At 36.8% G+C, this 14,321-nt stretch overlaps 2 protein-coding genes and 1 long non-coding RNA gene across 3 annotated transcripts; 2 read left to right on the top strand and 1 right to left on the bottom strand.

Annotated features, from left to right (window-relative positions):
- Positions 1-212: 212 nt before the first annotated feature.
- On the bottom strand, positions 213-3,064 carry LOC126615424 (uncharacterized). Its single transcript, XM_050283254.1, has 7 exons — positions 2,992-3,064; positions 2,678-2,706; positions 2,398-2,470; positions 2,103-2,251; positions 849-1,147; positions 624-758; positions 213-554 (listed from the first exon to the last, which is right to left on the bottom strand). The coding sequence occupies exons 3-7, from the start codon at positions 2,454-2,456 to the stop codon at positions 213-215; spliced, it is 984 nt and encodes a 327-aa protein (XP_050139211.1). The 5' UTR covers positions 2,457-2,470; positions 2,678-2,706; positions 2,992-3,064.
- A 1,618-nt stretch (positions 3,065-4,682) lies between these two features.
- On the top strand, positions 4,683-9,687 carry LOC126616347 (DEAD-box ATP-dependent RNA helicase 20-like). The gene is made up of 13 exons (XM_050284404.1): positions 4,683-4,901; positions 5,050-5,486; positions 5,623-5,802; positions 5,922-6,068; positions 6,289-6,452; positions 6,647-6,739; positions 6,921-7,006; positions 7,086-7,321; positions 7,620-7,847; positions 8,288-8,334; positions 8,542-8,634; positions 8,760-9,000; positions 9,188-9,687. The coding sequence occupies exons 1-12, from the start codon at positions 4,849-4,851 to the stop codon at positions 8,811-8,813; spliced, it is 1,818 nt and encodes a 605-aa protein (XP_050140361.1). The 5' UTR covers positions 4,683-4,848; the 3' UTR covers positions 8,814-9,000; positions 9,188-9,687.
- Positions 9,688-11,083: 1,396 nt separating this feature from the next.
- Positions 11,084-11,580, top strand: LOC126616364 (uncharacterized). Its single transcript, XR_007621137.1, has 2 exons — positions 11,084-11,158; positions 11,262-11,580. It is a non-coding gene; the product is annotated as an uncharacterized LOC126616364 (long non-coding RNA).
- Positions 11,581-14,321: the final 2,741 nt, after the last annotated feature.

The following is a 14,321-nucleotide window of genomic DNA, read 5'->3' as shown; positions in this document are numbered from 1 at the left end:
GACGACCATTTCAACTATGATCAGGTTCATTTGGATAAGTAGAGACTTGAATCTTTATCTCAAACAACTATAAGATAAATAATCATTTAATCGCTTTTCAATTGGAACCAAAAATTAATATTAATTAACTAGAAGTCTCACAACCATATAAACACGAGCTAATACACGAGTACATAACCAATTTCCTTGTTCGAGAGACAAGACTCCAGAGCTCAGATCTCATCAGGCGGCAATTCATCAGGAGGCAGTATTGTGGGATAATAGACCCGCCGGATTAAACTTTTCTCCATAAGGCCAAATCCTCCCTGACCCCATTTATCCCCCCAGTTGCACATCACTATGTAGTAATGGTTGACTTCCCTGTCTTCCTTTGACTCTTCGTCCTCTCCGCTGCCTTCCTCAGCACCTACATCGGCGTCTTCATCGCTTTCCTCGAGGTCTCCGCTGCTTTCACTTGATTTGTCTCCAATGACACTATATCCCCATCCTACTAATACCATTGCATGCAATCCCAAGTTGTCACCTTGGCGATTCATTTCATAGGTATAAATTCCCTGTTAAAAAGACACCAGTTAAGTTTTACTACTAAACAAACACAACTTACACAACAATTTACTACTTACATCTTTGTAATCATAAACAGCGTCACTCAAGAAAGCATCGCAAAGGAGGGGAAACTGTCTGTGCATAAATTCAATGGTGGGCTTATGGTTGCCAATACTTTTGTAATCGGCAATCCTATACTTGTAAAGCTTTTCCTACATAATAATATATACATTAACATATATATTAACGGATATATTAACAGATTTTGATCCATAATAATGTGTGTGTATAATAAGACTAACATGTGGGACGTTTGGTGCCTTTTGTCCGGTTTTCCAATACTTCTTTAAAGGAATTCCAAATCTCGACACATACTTTAGCCCGTCCAGTAGAGAAATATCACAGTCCGGAGCCATGTGGCCCATTAATGCAAGAACTGAAATTTTGTCTTCTTGATCGGCTAGCATCCGAGCTTTTAAAGCTCTTTCATTGAACACGCCTCTCACAATACTCTCAAGCGAGAGTATGGGCGGCTCAATTCCCATTCTCATTGCGTAATGTGCCGAAACACAATTACACAGGGAGGCCGACACACAAACCGCTGATCAAATAAACAAAAAGGATTAAAATCATTTGCAAACACATGAAATTAAAGTGACATCACAACATATGGCATATATACTAACAAAGCCAAACAAAATAATCCAAATGTACCATAAAACCAAATATACCATAATCCAAATGTACCATAAAACCAAATTTGCAATGTTATAATAAGAAACCATGTTGGTACGTTTAGATTTCAAATGTACCAAGAAACCAAATGTACCAAAAATCTATAAAACCAAATGTGCCAATGTTATAGGTAACCAAGTTGGAATGTTTAAATTTCAAATGTAACGAGAAACCAAACGTACAAAAAACCCAAATGTATCATAAAACCAAATGTGCTATATTATAGGTACGTTTAGTTTCCAAATGTACAAAAAATTCAGATGCACCCATGTTATAGGTAACTAGTCATAACAATATAATCAAACGGACTTTTCTTATGTTTTGGGGTCTTTTTATTTAAATTACTAATCAAATGTACCCAACAATTTAAAGAAATATATATATATATATATATATATATATATATATATATTCTACTGAATTCACAATAATACAAGTTACAATAAACAATAAAAAAATAAAAATAAATAAATAAAGTATGACAGCACCATAATAAGAGATGGATATTAAAGGCATAGATACAGAAATAATTGGAGAAGAAAAAAAAATGAAATGCCCAAAGAAGAAGTCCTGAAAAGCTAAACTTCTAATTCTAAATAAAAGTGAACTTCTAACGTGAAAAAAAAAATGAAATTAATCATCAAAATAATAAGAAAATGTTTAATCAAATTTTAAAAGGAGCATATGTTGAGTCTAGGAAACTTATACATAAGGCATCTATATCAAACGTCCCAATAAATATATGTGCATGATGAATGCTGGATTGGAAGTGACAGAAAATGAATTTCAATGGAAAAAAAAATTATGAACAAATTTCTTACGCCTTCGTTGTATCATAACTGGTGGAAAGATCTTATGAACTCTCCAGCCCACGGTCTCAAGCTGTTTGTTAAGGTTCCACCATTTATCTACACTCTGTTGCCATTGATTGGTTAATTGGTAACTTTGCATTTTCCTAAAATACATTTTCCTGCAACAAAAATAAATAAATAAATAATAAAAAATATTAAATAAAATATATGTTGGACTAGAAGCCTTCTTCTTGACTAGCTCTCATATTTTTTCGCTCTAAAATTTTCCTAATTCGAGGCGTCAAAATGAGTAAATTCTATTTACCTCTCCTTGTCTGACATTTCTTCGGCTGTGTTGTACAGCCTTTTTCTCTTGGGCGGCATTTTTGCTCTCGCAGCTACAAGAGAAGATGTGAGAAAGAAGATTTGCTATCACAGAAAAATTAAGTTAATAAATTATCTGCAGGATGCGATGGAGCCACTAAAAAATTTAAGAACAGAGGGCACGTTCAACCTCCTCTCCATATATCTGGAAAATCATAAAGCCCCAAAAACTTAATCAGAGAGATTGCAGAATGCACATAGCTAAGAGTTCAGAACATCACCTTAATTTGGGAGATGAGATGGTAACGGACTGGTGGTCGATTTTGATTCGCAGGAACTGGCCGTAGACGACGGTGGTGTTCGACAATCTCGACGGCGGTGATGTGGGTGGTCGCGATTGGAAGGTTTGGGAGGAGATGATGGTGATGGTGATGGTGGTAACAACTCGCAAGTCGCTAGAGAAAGGGAGACGAAGACGGAATCGAGGGCTGTCGTCGAGTGTCGAGTGAATTTTGAAATTACCTGCAACGTTGAAGTTGAAGGGTGAGAGGGGCCGGAGAGGTTGAAGGTCTGAGAAAGAGAGTTTTGGAATTACCTCCTGTTTTCTTGCTCTCTCTCTCTCTTGCTCTCCTCTCTCCACTTTTCTGTTCACGCTGCCAGCAATGAAACCTGCAAGTTAACCAGGAGTAGGAGGAGCTCTGGCAGGCTTATGTGTACTGGGTTTAGGGTTTATGGCACGATACCCTTTGTTTCCTTTTGTGGGTCCTCCCTTCCACCAATGAGTGGCCGAGGCAATTAACGAAGAGCAGGTCGTGTGTTTGCAATTGCAACCCCACTAATTTTACACACCATGTGAGCAGGTCATGTGAATCAATGAACGTTTGGATTAACAAAATGTGAGCAGGGCAGCAGCCTCGAGTGAGATATCTCCATCATGTGGATTTGCCAAATTTTTACTTTTGTCGAACGTGGATTTTCCAATTACGTACGTACTGGCTCTCACATTTTTCTTTTGTCCAACTCGATCCTTTAATTAAGGGCATGCATGCATGCTTGGAAAATGCATTTGCTTGATTGCTATATCTTTCTTCCAACGATATTTTGTTTCATGTCACATTATTTTCAGATCAACAAATTGGTCACAAGCACAGAGAATTAACATATCCATGTAGTAACCCTTTTAACCATTATCGTTTTTTAATGAAAAATTGCTATTGTTTTTTGTCGAAATAAGTGAAGAGTAAGGCTACACGCACCATGCTTTTACAAAAATTAGATTAGACACTAAAATGAAGTGTCATTGTTTGATTTATTTTTCTTTTACGGTTTTACCCACATCAAATTAATTTTTTCTTTATCCATTAATAATCTCATAATTAAAACCCGTGTGTAAATAACTCTAGTGTGGTGGTATTTAGTGAAATGCATGGACAGTGACTGATAAAATATACGTACAAACACAATTGTGTTGTGTGCAAAAAGAGTTGAACACTGGAGGTCAAGTTATCCCATGGGTAAGGGGAGGCACCTTTCATGGCGCCAAGCCAACCTATAACGTAATTGAATCCATTCTAAACCTTAGTGTCTGGAGTCTAAGGATAAAAAAATATGGACCCTTGATTTGTGTGGAAAAGAAATCAAAATCATTGGTTTGTGTGAGGTGGACCAGTGAAATGCCGGAATGAGTTAATGATAACCGTCACATTCAATTTGTGAATTTTGCAATTCCTAACCTAATGACAACAAAAGTAAAGGTTTATATTTATTCTCACTCTACATCTAATTAAAACTTAAATATTATCACTTTCCGTCAAATCCGTTAATAAATATGTTAAAGTCGTAACGTGGCATTTGTGAGCCCCACTTATCTACTAACTTGGCTGCCACATCATTACTAATATCACATAAAATTATATATTATTAAAACATGATAAGATTTATACGATCACATTCTTAATCTAATAGGACTACAATAGTTTCAATATTTTTTTGATAATTACAACCACTTAAAACTCTATTTGATAAGAAAATAACATTTGACAATTCAGTTGGAAAAGTAAAAAATTGGGCATAAGACTTCAAATTGCCATATCAACCATCACTTATAATTTAACTATTATAATTTGACATTTTGTTTGGAGATGGTTTAAGAGATCATCAATTCCAGGAAACGGGAAATAAATAAATAAATATAGTACGAAAACATAAATAAATGAATAAATAAGTAATTAATTACAAGGTTTGCGATGGCCCAAGGCAGAAGTATTGTGAGATACCATACGATCGATAGAACAAGCGCAATCAATGATGGGCTTGATCCAAATAGAATTAAGACCGACCGCGATCAGAAACATAAATGAAAAAAACAAACAAAATCGTAACTGGTTAAAGATTCGACGGTGGTAGTGATTGGTACCAAAATTCGGAAACCCTAGCTTTAGTTGTCTTGAATATGGCGAAGCGCTCCGATGATTCCATTTATCACGGTCGTCCGACAAAAAGAAGGTAACTCTCTCTCTCTCTCTCTCTCTCTCTCTCTTTCTTTTTGTCTCTCTCATATGGGGAATTTTGGGTACGAATTTAAACTTGCTAAAATTTGTTAGTGGTTAGCAGTTACCCGGACAACTTGAATAATCTTGTGTTGTTGTTTCAGTTGGTTGGATGCTGTTGATGGTGGTGCTGTGGGCGGACTTCGTCGCTCCGAACCGTTGGCACAGCATTATGGTGCTGATGCTGCTGGAGGCATTTCATATACGGCCGGCGACGTCAAGCAGTGTAGGAGGCAGCGGAGGAAAATTACTGCTGAAACGCAGGACCTCCCTTCTGAAACGCAGGACCTCCCGTCTGAAACGGACGACCTCGAGAGGGAAGTTACTTGTTTCTTGGACGACCTCCCGTCTGAAACGCAGGACCTCAATACTGATGTCACCTCTTATACGCCTCAGGGCAGCATGCCTGAAACGCAGCACCTCAATACTGATGATACCTCTTATACGGTCGAGGAGTATAGGCAACGGAGGGGAATCACTGTTGAAGGCCGTGGTGATATTCCAAACCCCATCAGGAATTTCGATGACACTCGGTTTCCAGGTACCTACTTTTTAATTTCTTTCTTGTTTTAAACAAGTTAACTTGTTATTTAATAAAATATAACAAAATATATATATATTTCCACTTGAATGTATACCTATATCTATTGAATTGATAATTTCCCTTACCATCACAGAAAATGTTATACAACAATTTTCAAAAGCTGGATTTGCTAGGCCTACACCAATTCAAGCTCAAGTATGGCCAATGGCTTTGGAGGGCCGTGACCTCATTGGTATTGCTCAACCAGGATCCGGGAAGAAGCTGGCGTATCTGATGCCTGCAATTGTCCATATAAACTCCCAGCCAAAACTATGTGAGTTTATATATGTTAGTTATCCTTAAGATAATCAAATCCTAGCTGTTTTAATCATATATATTTGTGTTGTATTGATCATAGGCAATAAGTTTTTCCATTTTATAACTTTCCTTCAGCTCGTGGTGGAGATGGCCCAAGAGTATTGATTTTAGCTCCAACGCTGCGACTCGGTGAAGAAATCCAACAAGAGTATGCTAAATTTTGTGCAGCTTCCAACATTAAAGTCTTATTAAGCTGGAAACTGTCTTCTCCTAAAAAAAGTAGTAAGTGGTGGTGGCAAACTACATTATGCTGTCTATTGTTATTATTGTGCTACTCCGATGGAATTTCATGTATCAGATATTTGTCCACTTGATATTCTGTTATAGGCATTGTTTATGGTAACGTGCAATTTTTTGTAGGTGGGGATTTTAAAGGAGACTTCTTGTTTGAGTATATGTATATTTATTCTTCTTTTTTATTGCAATTAATATTTTGTCTCAGGAGGTGGGATTCTAATCGCCACACCTAGGTCCTTGCTTGTTGCGTTAGAGGATGGTTATACTAACGTCAGAAGGGTCACATATCTTGTGTTGGATGGCGCTGATTGGATGCTAGAAAAACAAAACATGGGGTTTGGGTCTCAAATACAAGACATTGTTTCTAAGGTTCGAGATATTGCCCTTACTTTATTCTTCATACCCGCGTTGCTATTCTCACACACACACACCAACCAAGCCTTATCCCAGTAAGTGGGGTTGGCTCACACACACACACACACGTGCGTGTGTGTTTATATATCAAAGTTTATGTTCAGTTGAAAATTGTCATTGTTAATTATCTATGGGTTTGTTGAATTCAGATTCACCCAGACTGTCAAATATTATTGTTGGGTACTAGCTGGTCAAAGGAGGTTGATAAACGGGCAAACCGGTTCCTTTACAACGCATGCAATGTAATACATCTTACTATTTTTTGCATTGCTTAGCTGTTTTTAATTGTTTTCCTGGATGAAATTGGTACTCAACAAAATGTCCTTTTAGTTCTATCTTATTATTGCAATAGTACTCTTGGCGTAATTTTTTAATGTGCAATACCCAATAATTGTTTGACATTAATCTTTGGATGTTGAACAGGTTGCAATTGTTTCTCCACCTCTGAAACCTACACATCCGATCGACCAAACTGTTTACGTCGTTACTGAAGATCAGAAATATAACAAGTAGGGGACATTCTAATGTTTGATCTTGGGCTGTCTGTTTGCGGTTATATATGTTTCTGATTTATTTCAAACGTTTCAGATTGGTAGAGTTGCTAGGTCGTATAGTGGATGGCAGCAGAATACTGATATTCATGGATATAAAGGAAGGATGCGAAAAACGTGATCAGTTTGCCCTGCAGCTTTATAGGGACGGTCAGCATGCAGTCTCGCTTCATGAAAACAAGGGTCAAGCGGAAATGGCCCGGATTGTCTCTGAGTTTCAAGCTGGCAGGGTCCCCATAATGATTGCAACCGATGTTGCTGCTCGTGATCTAGGTATCATTATTATTATTATTATTATTTAAAATTTGTGAAAGACTTGAAAGGAACTCTTTATTGCTTGCGCTTCAACAGTTGCATCTATTTATAAAGAAATTTACCTTCTTCAATCTCTTCACAGTTGAAGGCTTTGTTTATTGTACTAGTCAACATCCGCCTTTTCAAAACCATGTCCTGTTAGTAACCTAGGGTTTTGTTGGGGTGCAGGTGTAGCAAATTTTCGTTGAATGCATTTAGCCTGTGAATTGGTCGGAAGCCTTGTTTCTAATCATTTTGTTTCATGCTTAATTTGCAGATCTGAAGGATGTGAAATATGTTATCAATTACGAGTTTCCAGTGTCCCTTGATGATTATGTTTACCGCATTGACCGTGCTGGAAGTGCCGCAGCAAAAGGAACAGTATTCACGTTCTTTACAACTGCTAATGCTGTATTCGCAGAGGAACTTATTATCTTACTCAAGGAAGCTGGACAGAAGGTTAGTTCTGAATTGGAACAACTGGGGCGTGATGTACCATATCCAGGTCAGTAACTACAAACGCTAGAGTAAATATTGTTGTACACACATTGTCATATGCACACGCGAAGCATAGACTGTTCAGGTCGTTGGAAGGGAATGCTGGATGTCTATTTTAATGAAAAAACACCTTGTAGTGTCCTACCTTCTCCCTGTATACTAGATGCTTTCGCGTGATTTTTGGGGGTATTACATAAATTTTTGAGATTTGATCTGATCATTTCTCTTGCCGCCATAAGCCTAAAACTTGTTTAGCTGACGTACTCCAAGTATTGACGATGGTTTTTTTGGTGGCTTATATGATGCATACATATGGTTAATCTTTGACTTCCGATTATTTATTTGTTTGGGTATGATTGACGACGAAACAGATTATCAAGATAAACTACTATTGGAATTCATTCCTTTTTTGGATTTATGATATGGGTGTGAACTGATGTCTTCCAGGAACCTACATACCTGCACCGTGGCGGTGGGCGGTTAACCAGGAGGAGGTATATGTGAATATAAGACCATTACGTAACTTTGCATTTGCATATAAGACAATTAGATAATGGCATGCACCATCTGTTTATTACCCTTTTTTGTCTGGAATTAGAACTCAAAATTCAACCTCAGCGCTTCAACTGTTGTTCTAAATAATACCATAAAATAAGGTCTGTATGTTGCTAACTTTGTTCCGTTTGCATTTCTTTAAACAGATTGGAGCTGGTCATTTCTTTCCGTTGTATCTGCATTGTTCTAAGACCAAGGATATTGCCAGTAACGTCGTGCAAGAAATCAACCGAAAAAAGGTTAAAACCGATCTTTTGTAAAAGCTGCTGCTGCTCTACTTCTTACTTTAGCATGTTCTGTTTTACAAGTGATCTTTAGTAGTGCACTTGTTTAAATATGACGGTCTGCATGGCTTCTTTTTTAGGGCCTCCAACTGCATTTTTTGAGCGTGGTGGAGGCATACCAACACTTGTCCTGACTTCCTGTTAGTTACTTTTATCTAACTTTGGAGGCCGCTTGTGCCACGACTTATGAAAAGAAGCTTTACCGAGCAATATTTGTTAGGATGATTGGTGACAGAAAGGAAACCATATTGTTTGGTGATGTCAACTCCGATGGCTTGTTGGAAAGAATACATGACACCAGGAAGGGAATCAAATATAGAGGTAAGTATCTGTCTGAAGCCCTTGAAAACACACATGGCCGACCATCTCTCACTAGACAATTTTTAAAAATTGATCAGGGACATGAGTTTTTATGTGTAGGAGTTGGGAGTTAGGTAATATATTGTCACTGAAGTTTAAAATATAGTGATAGTTGGTGTTGTTAATCATCATGCATTTCATTTTTCAGTCTATAAAATCTGGCAAGAAGCCGATGGAGACTACGAAGAGAATGGAGGCGATGGAGGCGAGGGAGACGATGGAGACGATGAAGAGGATGAAGGCTATGAAGGCGATGAATGATGGGGCACTAGTCTCATTGACAATTATTTACCACTCGTGCAAGGAAAAATTCCAAAAGAATAGTATGATCAATGAACAAATATTTGTACACATGCTTTTAGCTATCAGATTACACAGGTCCAATGCCTAAGATTTTGGGTTTATCAAATGGCAATGGCAGTGGCTGCTTCCATTCGTTGTATGCTTCGAAAGCTTGGGAATATTATTGAGAAAAGTATTCAGGGTATTAGCGGAACATTTGGGACATTTGGGAGCATAGCTGCTACTAATGCCTAGAAAATTAGATTTTAATCCTTAAATAAAATCAAGTTTAGAAAAATGTCTTGTACAAGAATAAAAATTGATTTTAGTCCCTAGATTCTATTTAATGTCATCATATGCATTCAATGTCTTCTTCTTTATTTCATTTTATAATTTTATGGTGTCTATGAATTAAATTTTATAAAAATTGTTGTAAATTTTAATACTCATTTGAAATTCAAATGAATTAGCTTTTATTTGTTGAAATTTTGCATCACCAATTTATGGCATCTTATATAAGAAAATATTTTGGTTGACACTTTTGGGTACACTTATGTTTTTACATATTTTTTTATGTGCCACTAATTCATTACAATAAAATGTGTGTGATTAAAAAATACATTTCGCACGTGATCGTGTGCAAGAAGGCTAGTAGGCAAGAAATCCGAAGCTAGGGTAAACAAAAAATTACACATTCATTCACTGCAGTTTGGAAGTGCAATCAGAAACCTAAATAAAAACAAATTCCTAACTGGTTAAAAATTCGATCATTGTGGCCGTGATTGGTACCCGAAATTCACAAACCCTAGCTTAACTATGGGCTGAATGTATAGACCGTTCATATACACTCGAAGCATAGACTGTTCATTATGTACGCATGATTTCACTCATTCTGAATTCATGCGTGGTTGTATGCATGATCTCTTTTCTGTTGGCATTTTTTCTTGAAATTTGAAGCATTGAAATGAAAAACTGTAATTGGATGCACGAGTGACTATGCAGCTGCAACAATGTTCTTTCTCATCATCTCTGTATTGCGGACTTTCATTTGCAGATCAAAGTCATGACAGCAATTTACTTATCCGACTTACGTGAAATGCTCAGAAAATTGCCTCAAATTCAGCAGGTATGTAATTACTTCATGTTAATCCCTCATAAAATTTGTTGCTCAACTTTTACTTAAGTGACATTCCCTTCAAGCTTATAGATATGGTTTATGATATATCCCTTAAACTGAATAAATGGGATTGTTAATCCACCAACAATGCCAGTAAAATTATCTTGCTACTTGTTATCCGTTATTCTTTCTCTTTGACAGCACGATTCTCTTCCGGAAAAACCGAACTCGGAGCAGACTGATAAGCTGAAACTGTCGAAGACCATGTTGGAGCGTCTCATATCAGTCTTAGAGAGTTCCGAATGTCGTATGTCACCTGGTAAAGTTGTGTCTTCTTTTTCTGGGCTTTCGATAGCACAGCAGACCAATCCCAATTAAACTTTTCTATAGCGTGGTCTTGCGTATTATCCAAATGCCATGTATCATGCACGCGAGGCTGGGAAGTTGAGTCGTAGCTTCTGTTTGGATGGTTTGGAAGTTTTGTATGGATATACTGTGAGGTTTAAAACTTGAGAGTTTTCTTTATTAATTATTCATCACAATTATATGCGTTATATTATTTTCTTGATCCCCTATCCACAGTGGCGAAGCCAGGATTTATCGGGGGGAGGGACGAACTTCCGGCAATTTGTAAACCCAATCTCAGTGAAGACATCACTTCCGGCAGTTCCCTCTTTATCAAAATCACACTTGAATAGATAGCAATAACGGCAAAATGCGGTATCTTTTACTATACTATACTCCAACCACTTAAAATTATCAAACCAACGGGTGACAAAACATCGATTATTGCTAACTTTTCTGGGCATGATGTGATCTTTAGGTTGACAAGGATTGTTTTAGGGATAATGTCGGCGAATTGCTTCACGATAATTAGGTGGATAATCAAGCATTCGACGTCTATGTCCAGGGTCTACATGAAGATTAGCCAGTATTTCATCCAACTTAGTGACCTCACTTTGTTGGGAACTACTCGGAATACTCGAAGAAGAAATATTTAGAATATTCAAAGGAGGACTACTCGGAATATTCGAAGAAGGACTAGCCGGAATATTTGAAGGAGGATTTAAACATTGTTTCTTATAGTATCGTTCCATTGTTTAACTGTATATGAAAAAGAAAAAAAAGTCTTAGACTCTTAATTCTAGAGTAAGCTATACTATAGTCAATATGAGTACTAACTAATTAAACCAACAATTCAATTAATCAATACCAATATTCATATAAATTATTTAATACACAAAAAATCAATTAATAAATTAATATCAATAATCAAGAATTAAATTTTTACTCTAGACAATAATTTCATTCATCAATAAATATTTATATGCAAAAATCAATAATCAATAACTATATTAGTGTATTACTCTATGATTCTATATTAATTAACTAAAATTTTGTATTTATTAATCAATTAGGGTTAGGGATAATATAAATTAGAAAGTTAAAAAATTTACCTAAAATTGAGAGAGAAGTGGAAAACCAACCCATCAGGTTGGCTGCTGTGCTGGAGGATTTCAAAAAGTGGGGTGGTTTTCAAAAAGTGAAGGTCTACTTTGAAAATGGAAGGCACGGGACAGTGGTCCCCTTTAAAAATTCATTTATTTTTTTAACCTATCAAACGAAAAGGTGCGTTTTAGTAAGGAGTTTGTTTTTTTTAAATGAAACGATGTCGTTTCATTTAAAGGATTTGAAAACAAAAACATAAGCTGCTGCATAGCAACAGAAACTCAAACAGAAACCCAAATAGGAACCGATATGCAGTGTAGGTGTAGCCATTAATTCCGACAAGACCAGAGGGGCGGAACCACCCTCCTGGGCTTAATTTCCGGCGAGGGGAGGGGCGGACGCCCCTCCCAGTCCCTCTGTAGCTTCGCCACTGCCTATCCATTGTACAATCATAGTCTATGATTCATAGAGAACTACAACTCCTGTAAACTACCGTAGCATATTTCGGATGAATTGTGTAATGTCATGTTGCAAAACTAAAATATGGTATCGCATTATTTGATTAGATTGTATTGGAAGTGATGTAGACGTGAGTTGCAGCTGTCACTTTCAATAGATTGCTATGTTGGCGTATCGAGAGTGTAGGGTAACATGCATTACCACTCAAATGCCATGTTGTAAGTTGCTTGCCATGTAGGTTTACAGTGTAACGTAACGGACACGATATCGACAATTATTCAACTGTTATTAATAATATGGCCTAATCGGATAAACGGTTCTCGTGGTAAAAAAATTAAGATTTAAACTCTCGTGGTGTAGTCCGTTGACAAATTTAATCCAAAATTGATTTTTCCATTAAATGTCTGTTATATGCAAAGTACACACGGACATCCACACATACTTGGTCTATCACATTCACATCACATAACCATGGGAAGCTGGAGGCTCGCGTGCTCGAGCCAAAACACCAAAAGGGGCTCTGACTCGACCAGACGACCATTTCAACTATGATCAGGTTCGTTTGGATAAGTAGAGACTTGAATCTTTATCTCAAACAACTATAAGATAAATAATCATTTAATCGCTTTTCAATTGGAACCAAAAATTAATATTAATTAACTAGAAGGCTCAGAACCATATAAACACAAGAGCTAATATACGAGTACATTTTGTTTGGCTTTGTTAGTAGATATGCAGTATGTTGTGATGTCACTTTAATTTCATTTGTTTGCAAATGATTTTATCCTTTTTGTTTATTTCATCAGCAGTTTGTGTGTCGGCCTCCTTGTGTAATTGTGTTTCGGCACATTACAGCTCCGATGCTAGCCGATGAAGAAGACAAAATTTCAATTCTTGCATTAATGGACCTAATGGCCCCGGACTGTGATATTTATGTACTGGACGGGCTAAAATATGTGTCGAGATTTGGAATTCCTTTAAAGAAGTATTGGAAAACCTGACAAAAGGCACCAAACATCCCACAGGTTAGTCTTATTATACATGTTAATATATACATTATTATGGATCAAAATCTATTAATATATCTATATATAAAGGGAGTAGCCCAAATCGGTGAAGTTTTCAATATTCCAATTATGTCCTCATTTCATTAAAAAAAAACCAACACAAAACCATTCTTATATAGAAGGACTATAATTGTAATACACAAATAAAATAGGATTAAAATTGTAATACAAAAACATGAAAGCGCCCAGACTTTTAGATTGATTCTACCCTGAAAAAAAGAGAAAAACAGATAGAAAAGAGAAGTGCTGAACTCCTTCATTTTAGGAGAAAGAGAAACCTGTGGCGGAAGATGTTCAGTAACCCCTCCATAAGGCCAAATCCTCCCTAACCCCATTTATTCCCCCAGTTGCACATCACTATGTAGTAGTGTTTGACTTTCCTGTCTTCATTTAACTCCTCACCCTCTCCACTGCCTTCCTCAGCGTCTTCATCGCTTTCCTCTAGGACTTTGCTGGTTTTATTAGATTTGCCTCCAATAATGCTTTCTTCGGTTTCTCCACCATCACTATATCCCCATCCTACTAATACCATTGCATGCAATTCTAAGTTCCCACCTTGGCGATTCATTTCATAGGTATAAATTCCTTGTAAAAAAGATACAAGTCAATACTCAACAAACACAACTTACATAACAATTTACTACTTACATCTTTGTAATCATACACAGCGTCCCTCAAGGAAGCATCGCAAATAAGGGAAACTGTCTGAGCATAAATTCAATGGTGAACGTATGGTTGACAATACTTTTGTAATCAGCAGTCATATATTTGTAAAGTTTTTCCTACATAATAATACTAGCCTCTCCGCATGCGCTCACGCGCATGAGAGAAACCTTTTTTTTAAAGAGTAAGATTATCTCCCCTCCTTTCACATCTACACCTACTCAATTGCGGATGAAAATAGAAGA

Source organism: Malus sylvestris, chromosome 3, assembly GCF_916048215.2.
Source record: "Malus sylvestris chromosome 3, drMalSylv7.2, whole genome shotgun sequence".
Taxonomy (NCBI): Eukaryota; Viridiplantae; Streptophyta; class Magnoliopsida; order Rosales; family Rosaceae; genus Malus; species Malus sylvestris.
The sequence above is the reverse complement of the archived record's forward strand: the minus strand, read 5'-3'. Positions and strand labels throughout refer to the sequence as shown.

What these genes read in the sequence shown, in the direction of transcription:
- LOC126615424 (XM_050283254.1), bottom strand. Translation starts at nt 2,456, where the DNA reads ATGCCGCCCAAGAGAAAAAGGCTGTACAACACAGCCGAAGAAATGTCA. An exon ending in GAAATGTCAGACAAGGAGAG is followed by an intron (nt 2,252 to 2,397) that starts GTAAATAGAATT and finishes TTTTTGTTGCAG; the next exon opens with GAAAATGTATTTTAGGAAAA. An exon ending in CTGTTTATGATTACAAAGAT is followed by an intron (nt 555 to 623) that starts GTAAGTAGTAAA and finishes TCTTTTTAACAG; the next exon opens with GGAATTTATACCTATGAAAT.
- LOC126616347 (XM_050284404.1), top strand. Translation starts at nt 4,849, where the DNA reads ATGGCGAAGCGCTCCGATGATTCCATTTATCACGGTCGTCCGACAAAA. An exon ending in GTCTTCTCCTAAAAAAAGTA is followed by an intron (nt 6,069 to 6,288) that starts GTAAGTGGTGGT and finishes ATTTTGTCTCAG; the next exon opens with GAGGTGGGATTCTAATCGCC. An exon ending in GCGTGATGTACCATATCCAG is followed by an intron (nt 7,848 to 8,287) that starts GTCAGTAACTAC and finishes GATGTCTTCCAG; the next exon opens with GAACCTACATACCTGCACCG.